We start from the raw sequence: 23584 nt of genomic DNA on the forward strand, positions 1-23584 counted from the left end.
ACCGCTGAAGCTACCGTATGAGGTCCATAGTCCATCAACAGCCGCTCCGGCTAGTGACAATTATCCCCATGGGATTACGGTGCTGCATTAGTACGGATTCCATGTCTCCGCAGGAACTACTTATATGCCTCGCAGGAGAAGCGTTTAGTGCAATGTGAACGCGTAGATATGCGGCCACAGTTACTCAGTAGCCAATGAGTCCAGTCAGGATATTGCTCTCGTACGGTGGTGAGTCTGACAAGCCTTACCGCCACTTGTGCTTCTGATGATTCGGATGGAGGCGTATCGCCGTAGCTGTGCTTTCTGCACGAATGTCCGCTCGTGATGATCGTCCTGATAGCGAGCGTTGCGACTAGTAGCTCATAAGTTGCCATAATCATGCGGACGATCCTGAACCTAGCTTATGTCTCGATTGTGAGTCAATCACGTTGCCTGGACGTGGTCGTCAAGACTTGCTTTGGACTGCTCAGGACTCGTATGGAGCCTCGCCCTGACATCGAACCGCTGCTGGCCAACGTTCCGCTCTAGTGAAGTCTGCCTGTGTCTATGCGCTAGGGTGGGAGGCCGGAATCTTCCTCAGTTCCTGCGCGATGTTCATTTTCCTTCTGTTTCTGGCTGTTATTGCGCGCTTCACCCTCTTGCAGGCCCATGGGGAACAGACGTTCCGGCCTGCAGCAATCCCACTTGCTGCTCGGACGCCTTACTTGAATGCGTATATGTGGACGACAAACACATCAACGACGTCTTCGAGTAGTTGGCCGTCCTTTTGGACAACGCAGGTAGGAATTCTGCCGTGTTGAGTCATGTTATAGGCTGATTTCGCGGGATTGTAGACTCTGGGGTGGGCATGTACGATCAGGGTGGATGGAAAGACGTATACCTTGATGGGCGATAACAATCTTTCGAGCAACTACTCCGTAAACACCGGCACTGTGCTCGAGACAGAGCTGACTCCAACTCGCACCATCCAAGTCATCCAGGCTGGCCCTTTAAATGTTACCTTGACGTTTCTGAGTCCAATAACTGTGCGTTGTTCGGGCTTGTTTCACTTTCTAGACTACTGACATCGAAGCAAGCCATCCGACCTCGTACGCCAGTCTCTTCCGTTCTCCTACTTGGCTGTGGACTTCACATCTACCGACGGCCAATCGCATGATGTACAGCTGTACTCAGACATAACCGGAGGTGAGAACAACCATGCTTTGTCATGATGACCGTTTGTGTGTATGCCTAACTAACATCGTTGATAGAATGGCTGTATGGTGGCACACTTACAGACCGAGGTCAGAAGATTACGTGGAACTCGACACAAACCGACAGCATCATATATCATCATGAGCGACTCGAGACGTCATCACCTTTTCAGGAATTTGATCAACAGGCCATTGACGGTACAGCGTACTATGCGATGTCTTTGGTACACTCACGGATGCCCTCTCCGAATGTGGTTCATGCTCATCAGGAACAAGGCCGCAACGTCACCTGGCAGACATGCGCAACATTAGTTTGCCACGAAGAGTTTGTGCTCGCAGGAGGCGTCAATAGCAAAGACAGTGATTACGACTATCGCCCAATCCTAATGTACCGTCCAAATTCATCGCCTGCATGGAGCAATAGCTGACGAGTCTCATAGAAACTGGCCCGTCTTCCCCATATCAGTCAATCTGGGAAATGTATCTTCTACGGACTCAGCTGTCGTCTGGGTCGTCGGTTACGTCCGCGATTCATCTATCAATTACACGTTGTCTGGCAACACCACATCGCTGCGCCCGTACTACACTACAGAGTATGGTACCGCTGAGAGCGCCGTATGTTTCGTATTGCATCCTCGACAATGAATGCGACTGATCTGCTCGCAGTTAGAGTTCTTCATCTCCGATTTCAATAACTCGCTTGCTGCGGCGACGGCTCTCGACGAGGCGATCCGTGCAGAAGCTTCAACTATATCTCCTGATGGAAAGCTATTCAACGTGCTCTCTCTCGCCACTCGACAGGCATTCAGCTCTCTGGAGCTTACGGCACCTTCTGACATTGGTCGGTCAGGTAGCATACCGCGAATCTTCATGAAAGATGCAGGGACTAGTCGGTCAGCCACGCCCGGCCTATCTCGCTGCGTTATCTCTGACACGACACTCTACAGACGCGTTACTCCCGTCGAGAACTTGTATGCTGCGCTGCCGATGTTCCTGTATTTCAATGCCTCTCTAGTCAGACCGCTCTTGGTACCTCTTCTGGAGCAACAGAACGCGTCGATCGGAGCATTCCCGTACGCAGTGAGAGACCTAGGTAAGTTTCATGATTATCTTCGGACGACAGTTCAAGGTCGCTGAATTTACGCCAGGCAGCTCGTTTCCAGAGGTATCTGGTCCGACCCTGATGCTCGGCGAGGCGGTTGAACGTAAGCATGTACTGTTTGCAGTACCTATGTACGCCCCTGAATCGTCTGCAGAAACCAGCAACATGCTTATCATCGCCCTTGCTTATGCTCAGCACTCAAACGATACTTCAATACTTTACGATTATGTGCGTCTCAGTCTGTGCGAAGCGCAGTACTGCTCACGCTCACATGGATACAGTACGACTTGCTCAAGACGTGGGCCAACTATCTGAAGCAGAACGCACTGTTTCCTGCGAATCAGTATGTGTCATCCTTATGAATTGAGAATGTATTTTACCAACTGCCTCTCGCCGGCAGGATGTCTATCGACAACGGGGCTATCTCCTCGAATTCGAGCAACCTCGCGCTAAAGGGCATATTCGCCATTCAGGCCATGGCGGAGATCAGTCACCTAGTCGGCGCGAGTGATGACTCTCAACAGTTCGGCGTGAGCGTCCTACTGCGTATTGAACCACAACACGCTAACGGGTTTCGCGGACCGCCAGAGCACAGCATCTGACTTCATCAACACATGGCAATCGCTTGCGTTGGTGGCTGGCGATCATACATCCATGCTCACGACATTCGGCGGCGACCAGGACAGCTGGTGTCTGCCGTACAACCTCTATCCTCAGACCCTGTTGGGGTTCAATCTTTTGAATCAGTCGGTACATGCATCTCATCAGGCTGCCAGCGTGTGCTATTCTGACACTTGACATATCCACACAGTGGCTTGACAAGCTCACGGTGACATACGGACAACGAGTCCAATCTACAGCTAGTAAGAAATCCTTTCCGCCAGTCGTTGCTGATGTCCTTACAAATATACAGATGGGTATGCGTACGGATTACCCATCGACAGCACGTACAGTTCGCCTGGCAACTCAGGTGTGTTGGTGTTATATATTTTGAAGTGATCTCGGCCCCTTATGCCTCTCGACAGCGTGGAATGCGTTCACGGCCGCAACCTTCACCAATGACACAGTACGTCGGCAACTCTTGGACGCACTATGGAACTATGCGTCGAACAACGGCTCGACATTCCCATTCTCTGCGCTGTACAACGTCGAGAGTGGTGCCTACGTGAACAGTACAGCGAGGTCAGTCTTTCTAGTACATCTCATGTAGAGGCCACTGTCTGATGCGAGACAGTCCCGCGCTAGGAGGCTTGTTCGCTCCAATACTGCGAAGGTAAGATAGCAGTGACGAGCGTGCCGACAATCATTCACTAACTCACATGGAAAACAGCGGTACCATTATAGCGGCCTCCACAGGCGGGAACTCGCCCTCCAACAGCGTCACTTCGTCTCACACCAATGTCGGAGCCATAGCAGGCGGCGTAGTCGGCGGTGTCGTCGGTTTGCTCCTGCTCGTCGGGCTTGGCGTACTCCACCTACTTCGACATCGCCGATCCCGAGGAGACGTTGATCTCTTAGAGCCCATGCCCTTCAAGTCTTCCGCTCCGTACTCACCTATCGTCCTTCCAGAGAAGCGGCGACGGGGTTCGCAGGAAGGGGTACCACCGTTGCCATCAACGGACTCGTCTGCAGCCGTACGCACCGCACCCTCTGTGCCTAATCATGCGACGGTTCCCCCAACGACCAGCGACCCGCTCGGATCGCGTCTAGACGAACTGCTCAACCTGCGCTCGGATATCCAGGATTTGCGCAGGATCGTGCTGGGCGCGCCGGTCGCGGGACCAGAGCTGTCGGATTTGGGCGCGCCACCGGGTTATTCGTAGCCTGCACTGTTCGCTTTGGGTTGAAGCTCTGAGTTTCCTGTCTCGCTGTTAAATTGAGGTCTGATTCTTCTTCAAGTTTAGTCAGCATATCCAGTCCCAAGTCGTTGATACCACTGTCGATAGCTTTGATAGTCTCATCTAAATTATACTTTGCGGTCTGCAGTGGATGCGGGAGTTCTTGCCCATTAAGCCCTATGGCATCGATGATCCTTTGTCGGGCTTCTCGAGCCAATTGTTGCCTCATGATGTAACATACACATCCGTCAGTGCCTTAGTCTCCACTCCACCCTCCCTGCTAGCTATACATGTGTTGACGAGTGTCAGCGAACCGTCGACGATAGACTCAATTTACTGTCGCAGCTCCGGCGGTCTGCTGCTTCAGTTTCGACAGGAACTCCTCTATACTCATCAACGGCACGTTCTCCGACCACGCGTGGTACTCCTCCGCGGTCTCGAGGAGACTCTGCCCCTTCCTCCGCAGGGTCTCGACGGCGTCCTGGCCTAGCGGCACGCGCAGAGGTGGGTCCTGCAGCTCCGCGATCTTGCAGATCAGATGGGCGGCGGCCTCGGGGTAGGCGGCTGGCTTCGTGTAGAGATGCAGCCGAGCGGTGGGTTGCTGCGTGTCGGCGTCGATATAAGCGGGGTGCGGGGGTGGACGCTTCATGTTCGGTCCGGCGTTGGTGTGGTATGAGCCGAGGACGATCGACGTGACCTGAACCAAGGCAGCTGCATAGTGAGTGTATAGTGCATGGGTTCGTGAGGGTGCCGTACCTTGATGTTCCACTCTGGCCGGAGTTCTGCGGCGAGACCTTCCGTGAAGCCTTCGAGCGCTAGAATCGACATTGGATCATCAGGCCACTCGTACGATCGTTCGGGCCGGCAACGCACCATGTTTGCTCGCACAGTAGTACGGGAGGGCAGAGAGGCTCTCAATGCCCCCAGCAGACGACGCCTGCAAGAGTCGACCGCCCTGAGGATTGTTCACTTCGCGGAAGAACCTGACAGCCTCCCGGCTGACGTTCACCGCACCCCAGAAGTTCACGTCGAACAGCTCCCGGGCGACGTCCTCGGACGCGCTCTCCGCCTCGCTCATGAGTGTGAAGCCCGCGTTGTTGAAGACAACGTCGATCCGGCCGAAGAGCTCCTTCGCCTGGGCGAAGGCATCGCGGATCTCGTCGGCGTTGCGCACGTCCAGTTTGAGGACCGAGAGCTTGCTGGGCGGGTATCGCGATGCGAGATCTGAGAGGGCGTCGGGGTTCCGAAGGGTGGCGATCGCGATGCCGCCATTCTCGAGGACCGTCTCTGCGACGAGCCTCCCGAAACCTGACGAAGCACCGGTGACTGCGGGATCTCCGTCAGAGTCAATAGAACATGTGCCTTCTTGCTCGACTTACTGAGCCAAATTTGCGAAGCGATCATCGAGACGATATATCAAGCTCACACTGGGTAGAGGGTGGGAGGGGACGTGTAGCGCAGTGGTCGTTATTTATTGCAGCCGGCCGTTGCGAACCTTCCCTGCTGCCGAGGCCCCGGAGAAACGCCTGAGAGATACGTATGCTTGCTCTGAGTGGTTTAGGCCAGGACAAATTGACAGGAGGGATGGACGACGCGGGATTGACCCGAGCACTTAGGGCACCGTACATCCGTGAAGCGAGAATCTATGCCAGAATGGACGGTTAATCCGAGCTCACCGCCGACATATTAATCCTATCACATACCTAAAGAGTACAATGATTGATTCTCGCACCATGCGCAGTGGCATGGTTCTACAGCGGGATTAGACCATGCGACGGGGAACCTGCCGACCATAATGCGGCCCAAGTTCGTCTGGCACAACTTGAAGGGCCTTTGTGAATCCTCGGAATTCTAGAGAATTGACACATAACAGACACAGACCCTATAGAAATCGTGAGCAACGGCAGCGCGGTACGGGGAATCGTGAATGGTGTATGGGGTGGAGGAAGAAGCTGGAGAGGTAACACACGAGAAGCAATGCATGCCGGCAATGGGGTGGCGAATCGAGTGGCTGCTATATTGTCGATCTCGTCACGGGACCCGAGCGAGATAAGATAACCACGTGGTCGACGCGTTCTGGGATCGAGATTCGAGGAGGCCTGAGCGTGTGGAGGACGCGGACGGCCCACCCGCGACGCTTGCTCTCCTCCCACCGCCCACAACCTCCGCACCCCGCCAGCATCCCAGCGGACTCTCTCTCTCCTCGATATCTCCCATATTTTCTTGTTTGAACACGTAGCGGCACCCACGCAGCAATGGCGACCTCAACGATCCGCCGCAAACCCATACACACCTACAAGTCACCCTCGTTCGACACCACATCCGATCAGCTATCATACCGTAAGTCTCTCGCTCTCCAAACCTGCGCGCAAAACTCATACTGCGCGCAGCCATCCCCCGCGCGACACCCAGAGCCTCTTCCTCCGCGTCCCACTCGGACAAGTCTACCACGGAAGGCACAACGGTGACGGTCATCGTGCCGTACGTGAGCACGCACGCGACGAAGCATCGCCAGCCACCCGCGCTCCCTCTCTACCACCCACTCGGGCCCTTCGCGCTCTCCCTGCCCAAGCTCGACCCCGGCTTCTTTGGCCTCCCCAACCAAATCAACGTCGACGACGCGGTCGACGAGCCCGCCGACCCCGGGCGCCGCTCCTCGTCGCGTGCACGACGGCCCGCGGCGAAGGTGCGCGAGCGCGACGACGCAGACGAGGAGGACGCGGCAGCGGTACCGACGACGAGCGCCCAGAGCGCCCCGCGAGAGGCTGGTACGCGCGCTCCGGGCAGTCCGCGCAAGAGGCGCGCGGGTGGTGGCGCGGGCGGCGCGAGGCGCAAACGCAAGGCAGAGACGGAGGAGGTCGACGGTGCATTCCCGCCACCGGCGAAGCGTACGCGGAACCCGCGTGGTACGGGCAACGCGACGCCCGTGGTCGCGTCGCCGCTTGTGAGCGAGGCTGTGGTGGCGAGCGTCGAGGAGGTTCCTGAGGCAGAGGCACTGCCTTCGCCGGAGGGCGCGGAGACGGAGGAGGTGGCGACGGAGCTCCCTGCTGCACCGGAGCCGAAGCGCACGAGGACGCGGAAGGCGCGTGCGCCCGCGACCAAGCGGAGGAACTCGAGCGCGAGCGCGTCGACGAACACGTCCGTGTCGGTGTCAATCGCTGCGAATACGCGTACCACGCGCGCGAAAGCCGCCAGAGAGAGCGCGTCCGATGGCGACGGAGGCAAGAAGGAAGAGGAGGAAGGCGAGGCTGAGGAAACGCCGCGGGGGCAGGTCGAAGAGGAGGAGGGCGCGATGCCCCCGTCACCGGTGGACAATCTCGTCAACACGCTCGTCAATGACAAGCCCAAAGCTGAAGAACAGAAGGACGAAGAGAAGATGGAGGTCGACGCTCCTCCTGTAGTCCAAGAGCCCTTGCCTGCACTGGCACCCATCGCTCCTTCGCCTTCGCCCCCGCCCGAGAAGGAGGAGAAAGAGGAAGGGGAGCTCAGCGATGAGCACTAGAACGCACCCACCGCGCAAGACACATACAGTCGACATATTTAACCGGCCTCACATCGCCCTTGACATCGCTCTCGACATCCACTTCTCCCGGATCTCCTATCTACTCTGACAGTGTATCACCATCGCATCGCTCTGTCGTAGCTTTCTCCGCTATCTTTGCGCCCTCTGACTGTGTCTCTCGGAAACCCGCTGTACCACCAACGACCATCTATCTTGTGTCGCCTTAGCTCTGTTGTATACCAGCTACCGGCGCTCGCATTGTTTCTGTCTAGCAAGTACAATAGATATCCTACCCCGGACGATAAATTTCCTGGATGCATACGCTAGCCTTGCATGCATGCTGGGATTTTCGTGCGTGTATCTTGAGGTCGTTCGTGTGTGCTAGATGTCGAGGATGAGGGACGGTCGATCCTTCGCGTGTCACTGGCTCGGGTTATGAAGTAGCTTGGGAATCAGCTGTCGTTGAGGGCCTCCGGGGGACAAGCGGGATGAGCCTTGCGCGGCGTCTCCGGTGAAGTTGTGGGGGTAGAACTCGACAGCATCCCTCGGCTGGTTGTCCCGCATCGTTCGTCTGGCGTTGAGGCTAGAGAAGGTCAGCTAAACTGTCACTGTACGGGTGGACGTCGTTTGAGCACCCACTTCGCCAGTAACGAGATCGCAAACACTGCGATGTGGCGATCAAGAAGGGCCAAGAATTTCAGAGTCAGGGTTAGATGAGATTCGAAGGGTGCGGGAGTTACGTGACTCACATCTGCACTGCAGCTCGACGATTCCGCCGTAGAGGCTGCTTTTGTCCAGAACAAACTAATATAGGGGATCGCATCGATATGAGTAACTTCTACGCATGCTGAAGCTCTCTAGGACATACCGCCAATAGCGCAGCCACCGACGCCGCCCTGTTCAGTTGGATAAGATCGCAAGTCAATGTGCCAGTGGTTAGTGTACGGAAGCCAGTCATTAATTGGGCTTTCAGACTTGCATCGTGATGGCTCCCATATTCACGGAGTAGATCATAATGGTCCGTATGATGTACTCTGTTCTAAGGTACAGCATTAGCTTGCATTCTGCTCCCGGGCCAGGTTGGAAGCAAATGTACCCGCAGGCTCCGGTCCGCCTCCGCCGAAGTGGCTTGCGATGATCACTGCGTCGTTCACCGCCGCACAACTGAGTGAGACCGGCAATATGACCTGCAGTCCCAGATTGAGCGAGTCTGATGTGATACATTTCACGGAACTTAATCTGAACGAACATTGGCAGTGAGTTCTTCGCGATATTGGGACCAGCTATTGGCAGTGAACCTGTTCAGTGAGTTGTGTGAGTCATCCGTTGTTGAAGCGTTGGCGCTACTCGACCAAAACGTACATGAGAACGGCGGTATCTACATACCCACATCAGCTTGTCGTCGCATGTGTCTACACGACAACAGGAAAACGCACAATAACCGAGCGCTTGCAAAAGACACTGTCAAGCCACAAATGGAGTGTCAGACAATTTGCTCACCTATACGGATGGCTGTCAATACCAGCTGGGATGAAGTTAGCTATTATCCTTATTCCGAAAGCAGAAAACGTACAGGTATCACCAGAACTCTGTAGGCCCTTTCGCTGACTGGTATAGGTTGAGTGGTACGGCTCATATTGATCACAGTGCTGTCTGACACGCACATGTCCAAATTCTCCAGATATAGAAGCTGGATATGTGAGAGCTCGTCAGCACATGATCTTGCTGGACCTGCCATGGGCGTACCATTGCACGATTGTTACGCTCGTATTCTGGCATATCATGATCATGTGAGCGACGTATACCAGTTCATGACTGTTGAATGTACCTGGAGAATGGCGACGAGCTAGATACACGCATGGATTGCCAGGTCAGCACGACCTAGGGTTGGGAATAGTCATGGTGTTTCACCCCTGGAGTCCTGTCGGTGCACATGCGTGAAATCAAGACTCGTTCATAACCACGCGTTTTATGGCAATTCGGTTGAAGCTTACCAATAGATAAAGTCCACATCGTTGCCCATGGCGTGCCACTGTACGAGATATGCGTCTATCATGACGGCGCATGCGTGTGTGCGAGCAATTTCCAAGATACTGTAGTCAACGGCATTAGGACTCTGTGCTATAGAGTGAATGGCCAATCAACAGCTGACATACAGGACAATATACACCATGGCCTTTATTCGTCTTGCGTCTTCAGGAAAGCTGCGATGATACAAGCAGAATTGGCATGCGATTATGCCCAGCAGCCTGACAGGAAAACAAAATGTGAATGTCTCTTCCTCTGTCGAGAGACAGGCCACACACGGGAATGTGAATGACATGGTTACAAAAACACCTCCAAGTCCGAGCGATCTAAAAATATCTTTCATGGCGATTGAGTCGGAGGCGCTATAGCACTATGGTAGCTGAGCATGCAAGGTGTCGCGGATGGTAGTCGGCTCACTCAAGATTTCCTGGGTCGACGGCTTCATGTAGCTTTTGCAACTTTCACCGCCTTCCATTCGTGATCATTGGAGACGACGCACTGAACACCATCGTGTTGGGACTAACAGTTCTGATGTACGCCTGGCAGTTAGATCCGCAGAGCAGCCGAGTGACTCCCGTCGAGACTTTGTATGCCGCACTGCCGATGTTCCTGTACTTCAACGCTTCGATGGTGAAGCCGTTCCTTCTCCCGCTGTTGGAGCAGCAGAATACTTCGTATACTGCTCAGTACGCTGCGAGGGATATTGATTGCCACATACAGCCAGCGCGCTGAACAAGACACCCTACCCTCACCCTTGGAAAGTCCGATACTGATATCAGTAACATGGAGTCATCTCATCACAGAAGCACAGTACCTTGGGTCAATACAGCGTCGAGACTGTTCGGATAATGATACCAAGATGTTACTGGACCTCACCAATCTGTCGTGTACGATCATCGCTTCTTTACAGCAATAGCCTCCGTCACATCACAGCGCTACTCAGGTATCCAGTCTGCCTTCGATGAATTTCTATCCCGGATCTTGTTTGTGATAAGTTGATACTTACAGAGAAGGTTCTTCAGCGCCAAACATGCCAGCATTTAGCATCATACATCCAGCTCCACCGAGAAAGACTGATTGGATTGAAGCGTGGCTAGCCCGGATTCGCGTTGCGAGTGCTCGTACTTCGGACCGCGCTGACTCGACGATGCCTGGTTTCGCCCTGCAGGTAACAAGTCTGTCTGGGCTGATACGATGTCCTCGAGATTAGGAGGATCGATGTCGACAGCGCTTGGTTGATTTATACGAAGAGTTCGTCGCGCATTGATGCTGCACGAACCAGTAGGTCAGTCTGCGACTCCTGGGGCCTGAACTGCCATCCATGAAAGCTCACTTGATAAGCAGCGAATTTGCGAATACTGCGATACAGAGGGTGTATGTCACTAAGCGGTGACATGCGCGTAGACGCGATACTACGCACACTTGCTTTGCAGTTCGATGAGACCGCCAAATAAGAGGGAGCTCTGATCAAGAACGAACTAGTGGGGCGAAGACGTCTTAGGCATGAACACGCAGCGGGCCATTAAGACGTACCGTCAACAGCACAGCTATCGAGAACAACCTGAATGATTAATCGAAGCGATGGCTGGGTTAACGACAGCAGTATGAACAGAGAACGTTGTCGCTTGCATTGTCATAGCTCCCAAGTTTATCGCGTAGAACATAACAGTCCGGATGATATATCCCGTCCTGTCGGTGCAGCAATGCCACAGTGAGTGGGTGATTATGACCGCGACAGAGCACGTACCCCCGAAGTCCAGTTCGCCTTCGGTGAAGATAGTATACTTGACTTGCAGTAATGACTATATCATTCGCAGCCGAGGATGCAAGTCCCACAGACAATACGACCTAGAGCAGGCACTGAATATGTGAATACACGGTGAAACCGAAAGAGTGACGCAGACGAACCGTCGCGACGTGATTCTTGCGATATTGTGGCCAGACGTGCAAGGTGAACCTGATGGACATTTGAGAAAGATGCTGACAGCAAACTTTTCGCAACAGGACCCACATAGCCACTGCCGTAACTACACGCCAGCGTCACGGCGAAGTCCTAGTGCCATTATACATAGCTGCTCACCGTAGCCAACGACTCCAGAAACGGGACGGTCAGTAAAAGGTCACGCCGAGCTGGGGAAAGAGAGGGGGGACCTACTTATACGGACGACAGTCAGTAAGATCTGGAATAACGCGAATCAGTACACGCTTTCGCAGAAGAGGAGCCCGAGACATACAGGGATCAACAACACTTTAAAGGACCTCTCGCTGACTACCGTGTCTCAATAGGTTGTCCGAAGGATGAATCGTCTCGAGAAGACGCACGGATCCATATTCTGTAGACATAAGAGCTGATTTGTAGTCAAGATGTGAACTACTGCCGTCAAGGGTCCTATTTGAGCGTACGTACCATTGCACTATGGTTACGATCGAGCTCTGCGACACTAGTAAGTACTGCTAAAGCCTTGTTAGCCGATGAATCACAGCAAACCTGGAAAAAGATTGTGACCCAGAGTTTTATATGAGAGTCAACCGGATTTGATGTGGAAGAGATGACATGACAGCCTCACTGCAGCGGTCCTGCCCTCGAGCGCCATCAACATCACAAATACGGCAACCATTTGAACAAGAGCCTTACCAGTGAAGCAAGGCGAGGTTCGTCTCCAGGCCGTGCCAACGAACCAGGTACGTATATAACATCGCAACGCATACAATCGTATGTGCGATATCCAGCATCCTACGGCCGTGAGTTGGGGAATTCCAAACAAGCATGTAGTAAACCGCCGGCATACATCACAGCGTAGACTACAGCTTTCATGCGCGTCACGTCATCAGGAAAACTGCGTCGATATAAGCAGAATTGGCATATAGTCATGCCGAATACTCTGCAAGGCAAGCAACAGAGGGAGGTTCACCATAGGAAAGTCATCGAGAGGCGAGCGACGTACATGAATGCCACGATCAGAGACACGAAGACGCTACCAAACGACATTGCGGAGCTGGTCATGGCGAGTGTGGTCTTGCACTGCGTAAGCAAAGCACAGGCAGGATGAAAAACGCAAGGCCCTGTTTCGGGCGTGCCGAAGATGTACCTCCAGAGACGACCTGGACCTTTAGTTATATATATGGCTTACCTTGCACTGCCGTCCGCCTGCATTCGCCGCTACCGCGCTTCTGTATGCCTGGCAATGCGCTCACATACTGTGACCGGACTGTGATAGGCTAGCACCTGGACAGCATCACCCGATTCACCAGGGCAAAGTGGTACCAATTGGGGGCCAATGTCGAGCGCCGCTCTATGTGTTCGGAGAACTTGCGGATGACCTGATCTTCTGCCCGGTCCGTCGAGTTTCAGCGCCAGCGACTAAGCCCATACCAGACTGGCACGTGTCATGGAAACAGCGAGTGAACAGCATCTTTGCATTGAGACCGCACGGTACTGCCGACCAGCGTCGAGACAAAACACTGTGTACAGGGAATGTGCCCCGCTTCAGAAACTGACCACCTTCTTCGCCGGTGCGATTGTCCTGTCTGCGTACGACTTCACGACGCCGGAGTGAACGCCGACGAGGACCTTTGCCTGTCGCTTTACCCGATGTTCGAGCTTCTCCGACTTATCGACCTCGGCGGTGTGGCGCTTGAGGGCGTGGAAGTCGTCTTCGTCGGCACCGGCATCCTCCCCTGTGCCCAGTACGGTAGCTGAGGCTGTGACATCTTGCAATAACTGCGGATCAGTTGTTGCGATAGAGCTCCGGCTCGACAAGTCCTCACCTTTTTTGCGCAGCCCGCAGTCCTTCGCCAGATGAGTTATCTCGCCACATAGCTTGCAGCATCCGCCGTTCGGGTAGACGCCCTTGGACTGGTTTTGCGGACATGCCGAGGCGAGATGACCTTTGCCCGAGCACACGAAGCATGACGCAAATGGTAGAGGGTCTGAAGGGTCGACTGGCTCCCTGCATGCCGATAGATTGTGTGCCCGGGAGCCACACCTAGCAGCACGGTGAAAAGGAGCCCGACGTGTTTGATGGTCACACACGCACCTGTAGCAAATCCCCACGGCACTTTTTCCAATACTCTTCTTCGCTCTGGGACCTGCGCTCGCACTGCCGCTCTCTTCAAGCGGTTTGAGGGCTTTCGTACATTCTCGGGCTGCGTGACCCCTTTCTCGACAAGCAAAGCACACGGTGTCGGACGTGCGCTGATCTTTCCGCTTGAGCCGTCGTCGCTCAGAGGACTCCTTACGGGTTTGCGCATCTGTATGAGTGGAAGTCAGTAATGAAGACATTGGTTTCGGCGAGTACGGACCTCTTATGCGTCTCCGCTCGGCCCTGATAGCACCCCTGCTCCGTTTCTTTGTGCCCTCACTGACCTCAGCCTTAGCCTTGCCTGCACCGGTCTCATCACCCTGTGTCTCGCCATCCACTGCTTCATCATCATCATCTCGATCATGTCGTCCCTGCTGAGATTCCCCAGAAACCTTCGTAGCAGCTGCGGTATTTGCTGACTCGGTTTTCCTACGTTTTGACGAACCGTTCTTTCGTCTCTTTTTCGAGGGCTCGGCTGATTGCTCCTCCTGTGCTACTCCTTCGTGGCCACTACTACTACCAGCTTGTATAGGTTCCACAGCCTGCTCCTCGCCTTCGGTGTCGTCCTCTCGGTAGTTCAGCCCAGCCTGCACGTAGGTGCGTTTGCGGGAAAAGTCTGTGTATCTCGTCATCCCAAATGATATCCAAACAGTTGGCTGTGTATGCAGCCCTGAGGTTGATTGAATATGTTGATGGGCTGTTCCGAAGAATGAAGTAGCAGGTGGTATGCAGCTTGTAAGAGGAGGCAAGGCTTGTACATACGTATGAAGAGACGGTTCTACGCGGGCGCCTACTACACATGATCACATGCACATACCGTGTTTTCGCGTCACGGTGGTTGAAACTTGCGCCTATGTCGATCCTCATACTTACTCGTCAAGCTTGCTTGTAACTTAACGCTTATGCTACTAGTTCCATACCGGAATATACCCTGAAGTTCTCTTCTTCTGCGGTTGCGGACACGGCTGCGTTCAAGTTGCTTGAGCTGCCACCCGACCAGAGAAAGCTGGTCGAGTCGAATCCCGATGAATCGTCGAAGTATACCTCCTAGAAGTACTATCAAATGACACCTGTACCTAACATCCGTGCAGCTGGTCAATCAAGGGAAACCCTGACGAAGATGCTGTGCTCTGCACCGCAGACAAGACGTACACCATTCGCTCGATAGCTCTCTCAAATTCCGACATTATGGCAACAGCAGGGGACAGGGAAGACACCTCTACCGACGAGGCTTCTTATTCTACCTCTGTAGAGGTGCGAGATCAACTAAACGAAATCCTTGAGCTGGTGCCGTCGGTCCCGAGGCTTCACAAGCTGGACGTTCTGTTACGAGGGAAAGGGTACGACGAAGGGCAGGAGGGGGATGATGATATGTATATGGACGAATCTGAGGTAGGTAAGTGTGTCAATCGGAACACTGGCCCGTGAATCGCGGGCTCATAACACCAATGATCCGACAGAAGTTCACGTATGAAGAGGCAATGGCGACGCTACAAGCGAGCGACATAGAGCTAGACCAGGGCCTCAAGAAGAGACGTGTTCTCATTCTCAACGGTGTGTGGCCTCGATCGTATCGTCCTTTTGCTACTTAGAACACATCACGCAGGCGAGCTCCGCCCGATCTCTCCGACCTACCTGAACGCCATACTCGAGCTTTAACTCACCCATCTTGTCTCATTATCGCTCCCGCATGATTCTGCGTCAATGGATGCGCTAAGCTCTGCACTTCAGGACGGTTACGACGTCCGAAAAGACGTCTGTAAACAGGTGATGGCCTGGTTCGGTGACATGATCGACGGCGAGTGGTGCATGGACAAAACTGCCGTTGTGCGAGAGATCGGTCTCGGCTTGCTGAGGCCTTACAGGGTGCGTGGTCTGCTTGCTAGAAACTAGCTGATTAAATCATATTGGACCGCAGGAAGAGTCAGTACCAATCGACGACTTCCTCACAAAATGGCGTAAAAGCGTTGGCGACACCTTCGAGTCTGAGATGTCCGTCGACCTCCTCTCCGTAAACCTTTCCCGTCGAATGCCCTCGTGTCGTATTGATACCCGTGCCAGGGCAAATACCTCACACAAACAGACGTACTCAAAGAGCCGCCTATCGTGGTCCTCACATACTTCCCGTCCTTCCAACTCCCCATCGACCCCGCGGCGCGCTTCACGGACCTCTTCCTCACACGGCCGCGCTGGAAGGCTGACGAGATCTCCCCGTTCCTCGCGGACATCGTTGTGGACGCTAAGGAGCGGGACAAGTTCCTGCTGAAGTATGCGCGGGCGATCACGGATGCGGAGGGGATATGGTACACTGCACGGGCTAAGTACAACGGGTAACTGATAAAATGTGTTACATCGATGGATGGGCCGCACCGAAGATATGTAGATGTGTCCGGACAAGGAAGACGACACTCGATTGTCGAAATGCTGTACTCCTCGGGCAACATCTCAGTCTCTATTCGGATCGATGTTGGCCTGTCAAGCTTCAAGGCTCAGTATACACCCTCGAATTCCAATCTCAGTAGACGATCACGTCGGCGCGATGCCGGTGGACCGGGGCTGATAACACATCGAAGGGCAGTGGTATACATAGGCTGAGAGGAAGCCTGGGAATAAGGTCGCGCGATTCTTTCATGGACTTACTTGTGAGTTGCGTGTTTCTTTCTTCTTCCCTGGGCACGTAAACTCTATGTGAGTTCGTAGGGAGGCGATGCATCTCCGAGCGGAGCAGAATCCAAATTATGACGGATGTGGGATACTTCATCCATATCTTTTCATCATTGTGATTCGGGGAAGACAGGAGATTTACTCATGCGCTTGGTATTTCTCGCCGCATTGATGCGTACAGCTTCTGTCATGTTCAAAATGTTGGCTACGCACCAGAGAGAAATATCTAGGAAAGTCGATGTGGCTTTTCGAGGGTGACTCTCGTTATCATTGATCGTTTCGTCTTAAGCTCTGTGAAGTTACAGTGATAGCTGACTTTGAAGAATTACAGGTCTTCAATTCCGATACTTGCAGTTGCTATGAGGCCACAGTCTCCCTTGATACACATGTAACAGACAATGTCGCCTCCGCCGTCCTGTGCGTCGTGAGATGGATCCGCTGCACGTTCTCGTAAGTCAGTCCTCCTCCGGAAGCCACTCTGGCATACCTTCGCTCCTCCATCATATCTTGCCAACAGGCTCTGCCATGAGGCAGTTCCACACTGGGTTCGTCAATATGGCAGAATCGTGGCTATATTCAGTTCTGAATGCTTTCCAAGGTGTCAAGATTCTTCCAACTTACTTCTGATACTGTGGTCACGCAACCACGTATCTGTGATGGTGCCGGATAGCGTCGGACGCTCCTAGTAATTGACAGCCTCGATCTATGTTTGGATGGGTCAATGGTGATGAACCCAATCAGATTCGGATTCATTCGTCACGTTGACCAGCAAGGTGCCATCAATGCGAACCTTAGGGTGGTCCCCGGAGCAAAGGAAGACGACGCCGGTGGCGTGCTACCGTTCCTGCAATGTTACAAGCAAGATGTGGCATGAGATGCGGGGCTGTGATATCACAGTGGTTTGACATCCACATCCGCGCTCATCCACGTTCAGAATAGCCAGGCATTCGCTGTCACAAGGTTCGCCGCCCGGTATCTACAGGCGACGCTGAGTTGGCCCCGCTCCCTCGCCGCTTCCTCCATGACGCTCCTTGCTCTCGGCGCCTTTCTCTTTCTTGCACGCTTTGCCCTCTTGCAAGTGCATGGGTCACAAACATTCTGGCCTTTAGCGATACCGCTTGCTGTTCGCACGCCTTATTTGAACACATGGATGTACAAGGTGAAGACGGTGGACATTCTTCACAACCAAATGCCGTCTTTTTTGGATACGTCGGTACGATCCTCAGTTTCCGTGCATACTCATGCCAGTGGACTGATCTCGCGGTTTAGTATGATATTGGGTGGAACTGTTACATCCGAGTGGATGGAGAGACGTACATTGTGTTTGGCGACAACAATTTTCCGCCCAACTACACCGTGGCAGTTGGAAGTATCGTTCAGACGGAACTGACCCCCACTCGTACCATACAAGTCATTGAAGCCGGTCCCATGAACATTACCTTGACGTTTCTCAGTCCCATAAGTGTAGGTTTGTGACCCACAAGCAATCTTCACGATGCTGACATCACGACAAGCCGTCTGACCTCATACGCCAATCCCTTCCGTTCGCCTATGCGGCCGTGGGATTTGCATCCACCGATGGCCAACCACATGCCATACAGATGTACTGCGACCTAACTGGACGTGAGTGGTATCTACACGCATGCACACGTCTCGTTACTTGTGGGCTGATATTATTCTTCTAGAATGGCTCGCCGATGACTCCAGGGAAGATCAAGAGATGTCGTGGAGGCCGCCAACGCAAACCAGTACCATCATTTATCATCAATTTGAGCTCGTAAACCAGGTGCCTTTCCAAGAGCAAGCATTGACAGGACGAGCCATAGATGGTGCAATGTACTTTGCGATGGGGCTGGTACATGAACTTGTTGTTTGTCATGCATGTCATGGACTATGTTGATTTCATTGGCAGGGACAGGGACGCAATATCACTTGGCAGACTTGCGAACAAAATGCCTGCCGCGGAGGGTTCGTAGATACCGGCCGCGTGAACCCGAATGACAACAACAGTACGTTTCGGGATATCGATGAGTAGGGGCGCTATATTCTGCTGCGTGCATCAGGAGCTCATGCACATCACAGTGACTGGCCCGTCTTCCCAATCTCTGTCGACTTAGGAAGTGTTGCTTCTCTGGACTCACCCGTTGTCTGGACAGTTGGCTATGTACGCGATCCAAGCATCAGTTACACATTGTCAGGAAACACGGTATCCCTCCGCCCGTACTACACCACACAGTATCCTACCACCGAAGACGCCGTGAGTAATGACACAGCTAGCTTTGTTGGCCCATGTCACTGAACTTCGCATATGTAGTTGGAGTTCTTCGTCTCCGATTTCAACGACTCGCTGACTCAGGCAAAGTTGTTCGATACGCAAGTCCGTGAAGCGGCTTCCAGCATCTCGGTGGACGGTAAACTGTACGACATGCTTTCGCTCGCCACTCGCCAGGTGTTCAGCTCTCTCGAAATAACGGCTCCCTATCAGTCGGACGGCACGACTAGGATCTTCATGAAAGACTTGGGCACCAGTCAGTGAGTCATCCTGGGCCCATGCAAGCGCTCCGTATCTCACGCAACAATCCACAGACGTGTTACTCCCGTGGAGAAACTGTATGCTGCACTGCCCATGTTCTTGTATTACAATGCCTCGCTAGTCAAGCTACTCCTGGCACCACTCCTTGAACAACAGAATACGTCGTTGGGCGCATATCCGTACGCATCGAAAGACCTCGGTGAGCTCTCATCACACTTTGCCGACAACAGCGTGTTGATGGTCTTGTTAAGGCTCCTTGTTCCCGGATGTATCTGGTCCGAACCTTACATATGCAGAGGCAATCGAACGTGAACATGCTTTGCCGCAGCGAAGATCCGCCTGCTGACCAGTGGTAATTGCAGAGTCCGGGAACATGCTCATCATTGCACTCGCTCACGCCAAATACTCAAACGACACGTCGCTGCTCCATGGCTATGTGCGTGTTCGTCTTCGAGGATTGTGTGCTTAGCTTACCTTCACATGCACGCAGTATCCCTTGCTCAAGGATTGGGCAGAGTATTTGACGGCACATGGGCCATTTCCTCCTCAGGGCCAGTGCGTATCATGTTTTATGGTGCCCGAAAATAGCTCACCGATAAATCTGTAGATTATCTGTCGATGATGGAAGTGACGCCACAAACTCGACCAACCTGGCGGTGAAGGGTATCTTCGCCATCCAGGCCATGGCGGAGATCAGTCAATTAGTCGGGCAGAGTAATGATTCTCAGCAGTTCAGCGTGAGTGATTGACTGTACACTACAACCTGGCAAGAACTCGGAATCCTGACGAGTGTCAGCATGTTCACAGAGCACAGCGTCCAACTATATGAACACATGGCAATCGCTTGCCATATCATCAGGAGGCGCCTCTGCGTCCGTGAAGCCGAAGTTTGGCTCGGAAATCACAGGCATCTGGTCTTTACCGTATAACCTCTACCCGCAGATCCTGTTTGGATTCAACCTTCTGAACCAGACAGTACGTCGTTGTGCTGTTGACAGGAATGCACTGTGCTGATTTCGCCACACAGTGGCTTGACAAGCTTACTGTCATGTATGGGCAGTGGATCCAACCTGAAACTGGTAAGGACCCCTTTCGTTACGTTCGTATCACTTGCTCACCGCTTTCCCAGCCGACTATACGCATGGGTTGCCGATGCAGAGCAATGCACAATCGCTTGGCAATGTAGGTGTGTCGATATCCTACTAGACTACTCTCAACCTCGACTGACATGGAATACACAGCCTGGAATGCTTTCATCGCGGCTACTTGCACCAACGACACGGTCCGTAGTCAGCTTCTTGACGCGGTCTGGAACTATGCGTCATTCAATGGGACGTCGACCCCGTTCGGCGCGGTGTATAACGTCGAATCTGGTGCCTATCAGGATGGAATGGCGAGGTCAGTTGTGCTACTCTGTGCTAGTGAGCCGACGTCTAATTCGCGAGACAGCCCCGCATTAGGAGGCCTCTTCGCCCCGTTCCTGCGCAGGTGAGCCTGTAGTATATCGCACGTATGGCCGTGCTACATCGGATGCGCAGCGATACCGTAACCGTCTCCCAGACTGCATCGCCCCCAGTAACTCCACAAGCTCTAGCGCTTCCGGCGGGAACAAAGTCGATGTTAGCACTGTAGCGGGCGGCGTCGTCGGTGGTGTTGTCGGTTTACTTGCACTCGCCGGACTCATACTATGGTTACTCCGACGTCATCGAAACCAGAAGAACGCCGCCCTCTTCGACACAGCTGGCACAACAACAGAGCCCGCGCCCTTCCAGGCTGCACCTGCTTTCGCGGCCCAAGCACCAGGTATCATACTCACGGAAAAGCAGCGCCGGGAACTCGAATCGCCAAGGGAAGAAATGCCTGTCCTGCCCTCAACTGGCTCGTCTTCTGCCATGCTGCTTGTCAATGAAGAGCCTCCGTCTGGGAGTACGACGGCCCCTTCGGCGGCGAACGGCGTGTCTGTGGGGTCGCGTGAGAACGATGTGCTGGGGCTGCGCTCGATGATCGAGGATCTGCGCACGATGATGCAGAACGTGCACATCGAGGCACCCGAACCTTCGGACTTGGGTGCGCCGCCCGAGTACTCGTCAAGAGTCTAAGTAAGTAGTGGTATACATATGCTCTAGTGCATCACACTCACTTCTTCGCAGCGTGGGCATCAATTTGCTCATGAGCGTACGAGCAACCACAATACACAGTTGATATGTTATGTGTTCGCCGCGATCCGTGGCCATGCCGTGACATACATAGACTTGACCGAGCAGACCGACGCTACATCTACCACGGCACTTAGGTTTCATACATTAGGTCACCTTGCGCCGAATCTAATGACGTGGAAACAACTTGGGTCCTTGAACAAGAGGCTCTAGGGGGGCTCTGCACTCATGCAGAAGATGCTATAGCGCCTGTCTTGATCAAGTCTGACCACACTCGCTCGGTCCACTCAACGCACGATCTCAGCTTCGACAGACCCTCGCCCACCGCCTTCACCAACACCTCATCTTCGAACCCCTTCACCATAAGCTGCTCCGAACGAGCCGCCGCGCGTGCGTCTTCGGCTGCATCGTGGTCCAACGCCAATCCGAGTGTCGGACGCTTCCCTGGCTGCCCCCTGCCCGTCTGCAGTCGCTCCGGTAACTGCATCGTACTCGAACGAGGCGACAAGGTCTCTGCCGGGTGCGCTAGTCGCTCCGCGATCGCCGCGAGCAAACGTTTCTGCAACAGCGCAAAGACCGGATCGTGCGGCTGCAGCGTGCGGTCTACCGCGGCGCGCAACCTCGCTTCTTCGTCGGGGTCCAGGGCGTCTCCGCTCCCTGTGAACCTGCGGCGGACGCGGATGACTTCGTCCGCAAGGTTCACGAGCTTGGTTTCGCCCGAGCCTGGCTGCTCGTCGATCTCGGTTCGGAGGAGGGTCCAGAGGCGCGCCATGAAGCTCTCCTGATCGCTTTCATCCGTGCTGGGTCGGTGCAGCTGCTGCGTTGGAAGCCGGACGAGTGAGCGGAGGGTAGCGGCGATGACCAGCGCCTGCAGATAATTCTGTATGTACAGCAGGGTCGGGTAGACGAAGAAGAGCGGGGGTGGAAGGGTGTTCGTCGGATTCGTCGGTGTGTCCGTCCGACTCTCGTCATCCGCATCGCCTGGCATGGGTCTTGTCGGAAGCGGACAGGACACAGGGATGGCAAGCGCCAGAGCTTGTCCTAGGCGGTGTACCCATACTCGTTCCGGAAGTCCATCCGCTGGGACGTTGTCGTGTGTTTGCCGCTCCTCCAGCCAATGTCTCCAGCGCTCCTGTATCCGTTCCGGACGCCACAGCGAGAAGACCACCTCTCTCTCCTGCTTGGCCGCCTGAACCATCAGCACCGCGCGCAGCTGCTTCTCGCTCATCGAACCCACGACAAACTGCGAGAGGTCTTCCTTCATGAGCTCCGCGAGTTCCAGGATTGACCGCACGGTGTCTGCTACCAACTTCGCCATGTCTGGTATCGAGGCCAGAGACGGTAGGTCGTCTACGTTCCGTATGAGCGCGTCTATGTGTGCGTCTCTGATGGGCGCACAGCGGGAGCGGAGGCAAACGAGCAGTTCCCGGAAGTGCGTGAGAGCAGACCGGAGGGGGAAAGAGGTAGGCGAGAGCGGGCATGTCAGGATGAGGCGTATCGGATGGTTCGCGGGCATAAGGGGCTTGATGGCTTCGTGTATATCTTCGTACAATCGCCTGAGCCGCGGGATCTGCACGGCGGCGGAGGGATTGGATAGTGTCTCAGACACCTAACACAAACCCGGATGTTAGATCTGGGGCTTATGCCCACACCTCGTAGCGTACCTCGTCCCAGAACGCCTTGTGAACTACGTCTTGGATGCGGTCTTTGAGGTGAGGTAGCTCTCCGTCCGCTCCGCCATGGCCCATTGCTCCTGGCTTGGACATCACGGAGAGAAGCGACTTGCCGGGTGGAAGAACGCGATCCTGATCGGTGACCAGGAGGTGTAGGAAATAGCTATAATTTAGAACCTCCACTAGGCCGGTGGGCAGTATCGTCGTTACCCCGGCGGTCGGCGGGAATAACGGTGCCGATATCGGCGGAGGCGTTACAACAGAGTATCGTTGCGCACTTTGCTGAGCATTCGGCGATGATGCAAGGTTCTGTGGTGGCCCTTAGATATGTGCCATGAGATGAGCAATCAGACGACTCTGTTACTCCAGAAAAGTGATGACTTACATGTCCCACTCAGGCTAGTTCTCAATTGCTCGAGCAATTCTTCATCTTCTTGACTGGGCGCCCATACACCCGTCCGGGCCAGCGTGTTGACATCAGCCTCGATAGCATGCCAAGCAGTGGACCGCGCGTGTAGGTCATTGAGATCGACCTTCGAGAGAAGTGCGATCGCATCCTTCACGGTATCGTTCGCTGGATGCTCCCTGCCTAGTGCCTGCAAGCGAGATACCAGGTTCTGCAACTGTTCGCTTAGTGAAGACATAACACAATTGTTACCTTTCGCAACTGAACGAACAACAGCCCAGAAGATGCCGACAAACAGGAAAGAGTTGGAAGTGTCTGAGTGAGACGCAGTACGACGGCAAACGTGTGAGGGGTTTGACGCAGAGCCGACTCGGAGGGTTCTGGGGGTGCCAGTGGCGCGACTTACA

At 54.1% G+C, this 23584-nt stretch overlaps 9 protein-coding genes across 9 annotated transcripts; 4 read left to right on the plus strand and 5 right to left on the minus strand.

Annotated features, from left to right (window-relative positions):
- Positions 1 to 590: 590 nt before the first annotated feature.
- B0H18DRAFT_1216176 (uncharacterized protein) lies at positions 591 to 4232 on the plus strand (the record flags this gene model as incomplete). The annotated part of the gene is made up of 18 exons (XM_048036664.1): positions 591 to 779; positions 834 to 1025; positions 1077 to 1185; positions 1251 to 1417; positions 1463 to 1581; positions 1634 to 1808; positions 1860 to 2086; positions 2141 to 2286; positions 2342 to 2398; positions 2450 to 2523; positions 2577 to 2638; positions 2696 to 2825; positions 2884 to 3045; positions 3107 to 3158; positions 3209 to 3265; positions 3321 to 3477; positions 3530 to 3568; positions 3626 to 4232. The coding sequence occupies 18 exons, from the start codon at positions 591 to 593 to the stop codon at positions 4116 to 4118; spliced, it is 2607 nt and encodes an 868-aa protein (XP_047886292.1). The 3' UTR covers positions 4119 to 4232.
- A 229-nt stretch (positions 4233 to 4461) lies between these two features.
- B0H18DRAFT_1087921 (uncharacterized protein) lies at positions 4462 to 5537 on the minus strand (the record flags this gene model as incomplete). Its single annotated transcript, XM_048032212.1, has 4 exons — positions 4462 to 4830; positions 4890 to 4948; positions 5007 to 5459; positions 5513 to 5537. The coding sequence occupies 4 exons, from the start codon at positions 5535 to 5537 to the stop codon at positions 4462 to 4464; spliced, it is 906 nt and encodes a 301-aa protein (XP_047886293.1).
- Positions 5538 to 6258: 721 nt separating this feature from the next.
- B0H18DRAFT_1046798 (uncharacterized protein) lies at positions 6259 to 6849 on the plus strand. The gene has a single exon (XM_048030814.1). The coding sequence runs from the start codon at positions 6389 to 6391 to the stop codon at positions 6599 to 6601; it is 213 nt and encodes a 70-aa protein (XP_047886294.1). The 5' UTR covers positions 6259 to 6388; the 3' UTR covers positions 6602 to 6849.
- Positions 6850 to 7845: 996 nt separating this feature from the next.
- B0H18DRAFT_151372 (uncharacterized protein) lies at positions 7846 to 10119 on the minus strand. The gene is made up of 16 exons (XM_048036876.1): positions 10081 to 10119; positions 9942 to 10033; positions 9792 to 9884; positions 9630 to 9728; positions 9547 to 9556; positions 9464 to 9481; positions 9382 to 9407; positions 9300 to 9325; positions 9209 to 9243; positions 8885 to 8918; positions 8732 to 8822; positions 8615 to 8674; positions 8504 to 8531; positions 8385 to 8439; positions 8275 to 8299; positions 7846 to 8218 (listed from the first exon to the last, which is right to left on the minus strand). The coding sequence occupies exons 2-16, from the start codon at positions 10004 to 10006 to the stop codon at positions 8056 to 8058; spliced, it is 828 nt and encodes a 275-aa protein (XP_047886295.1). The 5' UTR covers positions 10007 to 10033; positions 10081 to 10119; the 3' UTR covers positions 7846 to 8055.
- A 205-nt stretch (positions 10120 to 10324) lies between these two features.
- On the minus strand, positions 10325 to 12942 carry B0H18DRAFT_151074 (uncharacterized protein). Its single transcript, XM_048036875.1, has 19 exons — positions 12795 to 12942; positions 12609 to 12726; positions 12453 to 12545; positions 12299 to 12397; positions 12231 to 12240; positions 12071 to 12096; positions 11986 to 12011; positions 11898 to 11932; positions 11819 to 11843; positions 11744 to 11755; positions 11675 to 11690; positions 11572 to 11620; positions 11411 to 11511; positions 11293 to 11352; positions 11197 to 11224; positions 11084 to 11141; positions 10997 to 11021; positions 10540 to 10932; positions 10325 to 10405 (listed from the first exon to the last, which is right to left on the minus strand). The coding sequence occupies exons 2-18, from the start codon at positions 12665 to 12667 to the stop codon at positions 10710 to 10712; spliced, it is 945 nt and encodes a 314-aa protein (XP_047886296.1). The 5' UTR covers positions 12668 to 12726; positions 12795 to 12942; the 3' UTR covers positions 10325 to 10405; positions 10540 to 10709.
- A 208-nt stretch (positions 12943 to 13150) lies between these two features.
- Positions 13151 to 14377, minus strand: B0H18DRAFT_887546 (uncharacterized protein; the record flags this gene model as incomplete). The annotated part of the gene is made up of 4 exons (XM_048041186.1): positions 13151 to 13374; positions 13432 to 13649; positions 13701 to 13914; positions 13999 to 14377. 4 exons carry the CDS (start codon positions 14375 to 14377, stop codon positions 13151 to 13153), a joined length of 1035 nt encoding a protein of 344 aa, XP_047886297.1.
- A 221-nt stretch (positions 14378 to 14598) lies between these two features.
- B0H18DRAFT_960063 (sister chromatid cohesion protein Dcc1) lies at positions 14599 to 16079 on the plus strand (the record flags this gene model as incomplete). Its single annotated transcript, XM_048042910.1, has 7 exons — positions 14599 to 14633; positions 14658 to 14783; positions 14837 to 15137; positions 15206 to 15299; positions 15499 to 15611; positions 15664 to 15756; positions 15807 to 16079. The coding sequence occupies 7 exons, from the start codon at positions 14599 to 14601 to the stop codon at positions 16077 to 16079; spliced, it is 1035 nt and encodes a 344-aa protein (XP_047886298.1).
- Positions 16080 to 17430: 1351 nt separating this feature from the next.
- On the plus strand, positions 17431 to 20434 carry B0H18DRAFT_887524 (uncharacterized protein; the record flags this gene model as incomplete). Its single annotated transcript, XM_048041183.1, is given in 15 exon segments — positions 17431 to 17622; positions 17679 to 17873; positions 17924 to 18032; positions 18095 to 18264; positions 18328 to 18440; positions 18492 to 18666; positions 18724 to 18941; positions 18996 to 19141; positions 19194 to 19250; positions 19293 to 19378; positions 19433 to 19497; positions 19550 to 19679; positions 19750 to 19921; positions 19941 to 20001; positions 20149 to 20434. 15 exon segments carry the CDS (start codon positions 17431 to 17433, stop codon positions 20432 to 20434), a joined length of 2175 nt encoding a protein of 724 aa, XP_047886299.1.
- An 890-nt stretch (positions 20435 to 21324) lies between these two features.
- B0H18DRAFT_887516 (uncharacterized protein) lies at positions 21325 to 22846 on the minus strand (the record flags this gene model as incomplete). Its single annotated transcript, XM_048041182.1, has 2 exons — positions 21325 to 22707; positions 22763 to 22846. The coding sequence occupies 2 exons, from the start codon at positions 22844 to 22846 to the stop codon at positions 21325 to 21327; spliced, it is 1467 nt and encodes a 488-aa protein (XP_047886300.1).
- Positions 22847 to 23584: the final 738 nt, after the last annotated feature.

Source organism: Fomitopsis serialis (assembly GCF_022376445.1).
Source record: "Fomitopsis serialis strain Sig1Antser10 chromosome Unknown B0H18scaffold_172, whole genome shotgun sequence".
In the NCBI taxonomy this organism is placed as follows: Eukaryota; Fungi; Basidiomycota; class Agaricomycetes; order Polyporales; family Fomitopsidaceae; genus Fomitopsis; species Fomitopsis serialis.

Bases quoted from the DNA above. Each gene is read 5' to 3' on its own strand.
- B0H18DRAFT_1046798 (XM_048030814.1), top strand. From the start codon at position 6,389: ATGGCGACCTCAACGATCCGCCGCAAACCCATACACACCTACAAGTCA.
- B0H18DRAFT_151372 (XM_048036876.1), bottom strand. From the start codon at position 10,006: ATGAAAGATATTTTTAGATCGCTCGGACTTGGAGGTGTTTTTGTAACC. The intron at 9,244-9,299 runs GTGCGTGTCAGA...AACCTATACCAG, and splicing joins TATCTGGAGAATTTGGACAT to TCAGCGAAAGGGCCTACAGA. The intron at 8,919-9,208 runs GTACGTTTTCTG...CACTGCCAATAG, and splicing joins ACAGAGTTCTGGTGATACCT to CTGGTCCCAATATCGCGAAG.
- B0H18DRAFT_151074 (XM_048036875.1), bottom strand. From the start codon at position 12,667: ATGACCAGCTCCGCAATGTCGTTTGGTAGCGTCTTCGTGTCTCTGATC. The intron at 12,546-12,608 runs GTACGTCGCTCG...CTTGCCTTGCAG, and splicing joins TCTCTGATCGTGGCATTCAT to AGTATTCGGCATGACTATAT. The intron at 11,512-11,571 runs GTTCGTCTGCGT...TGCCTGCTCTAG, and splicing joins GCAAGAATCACGTCGCGACG to GTCGTATTGTCTGTGGGACT.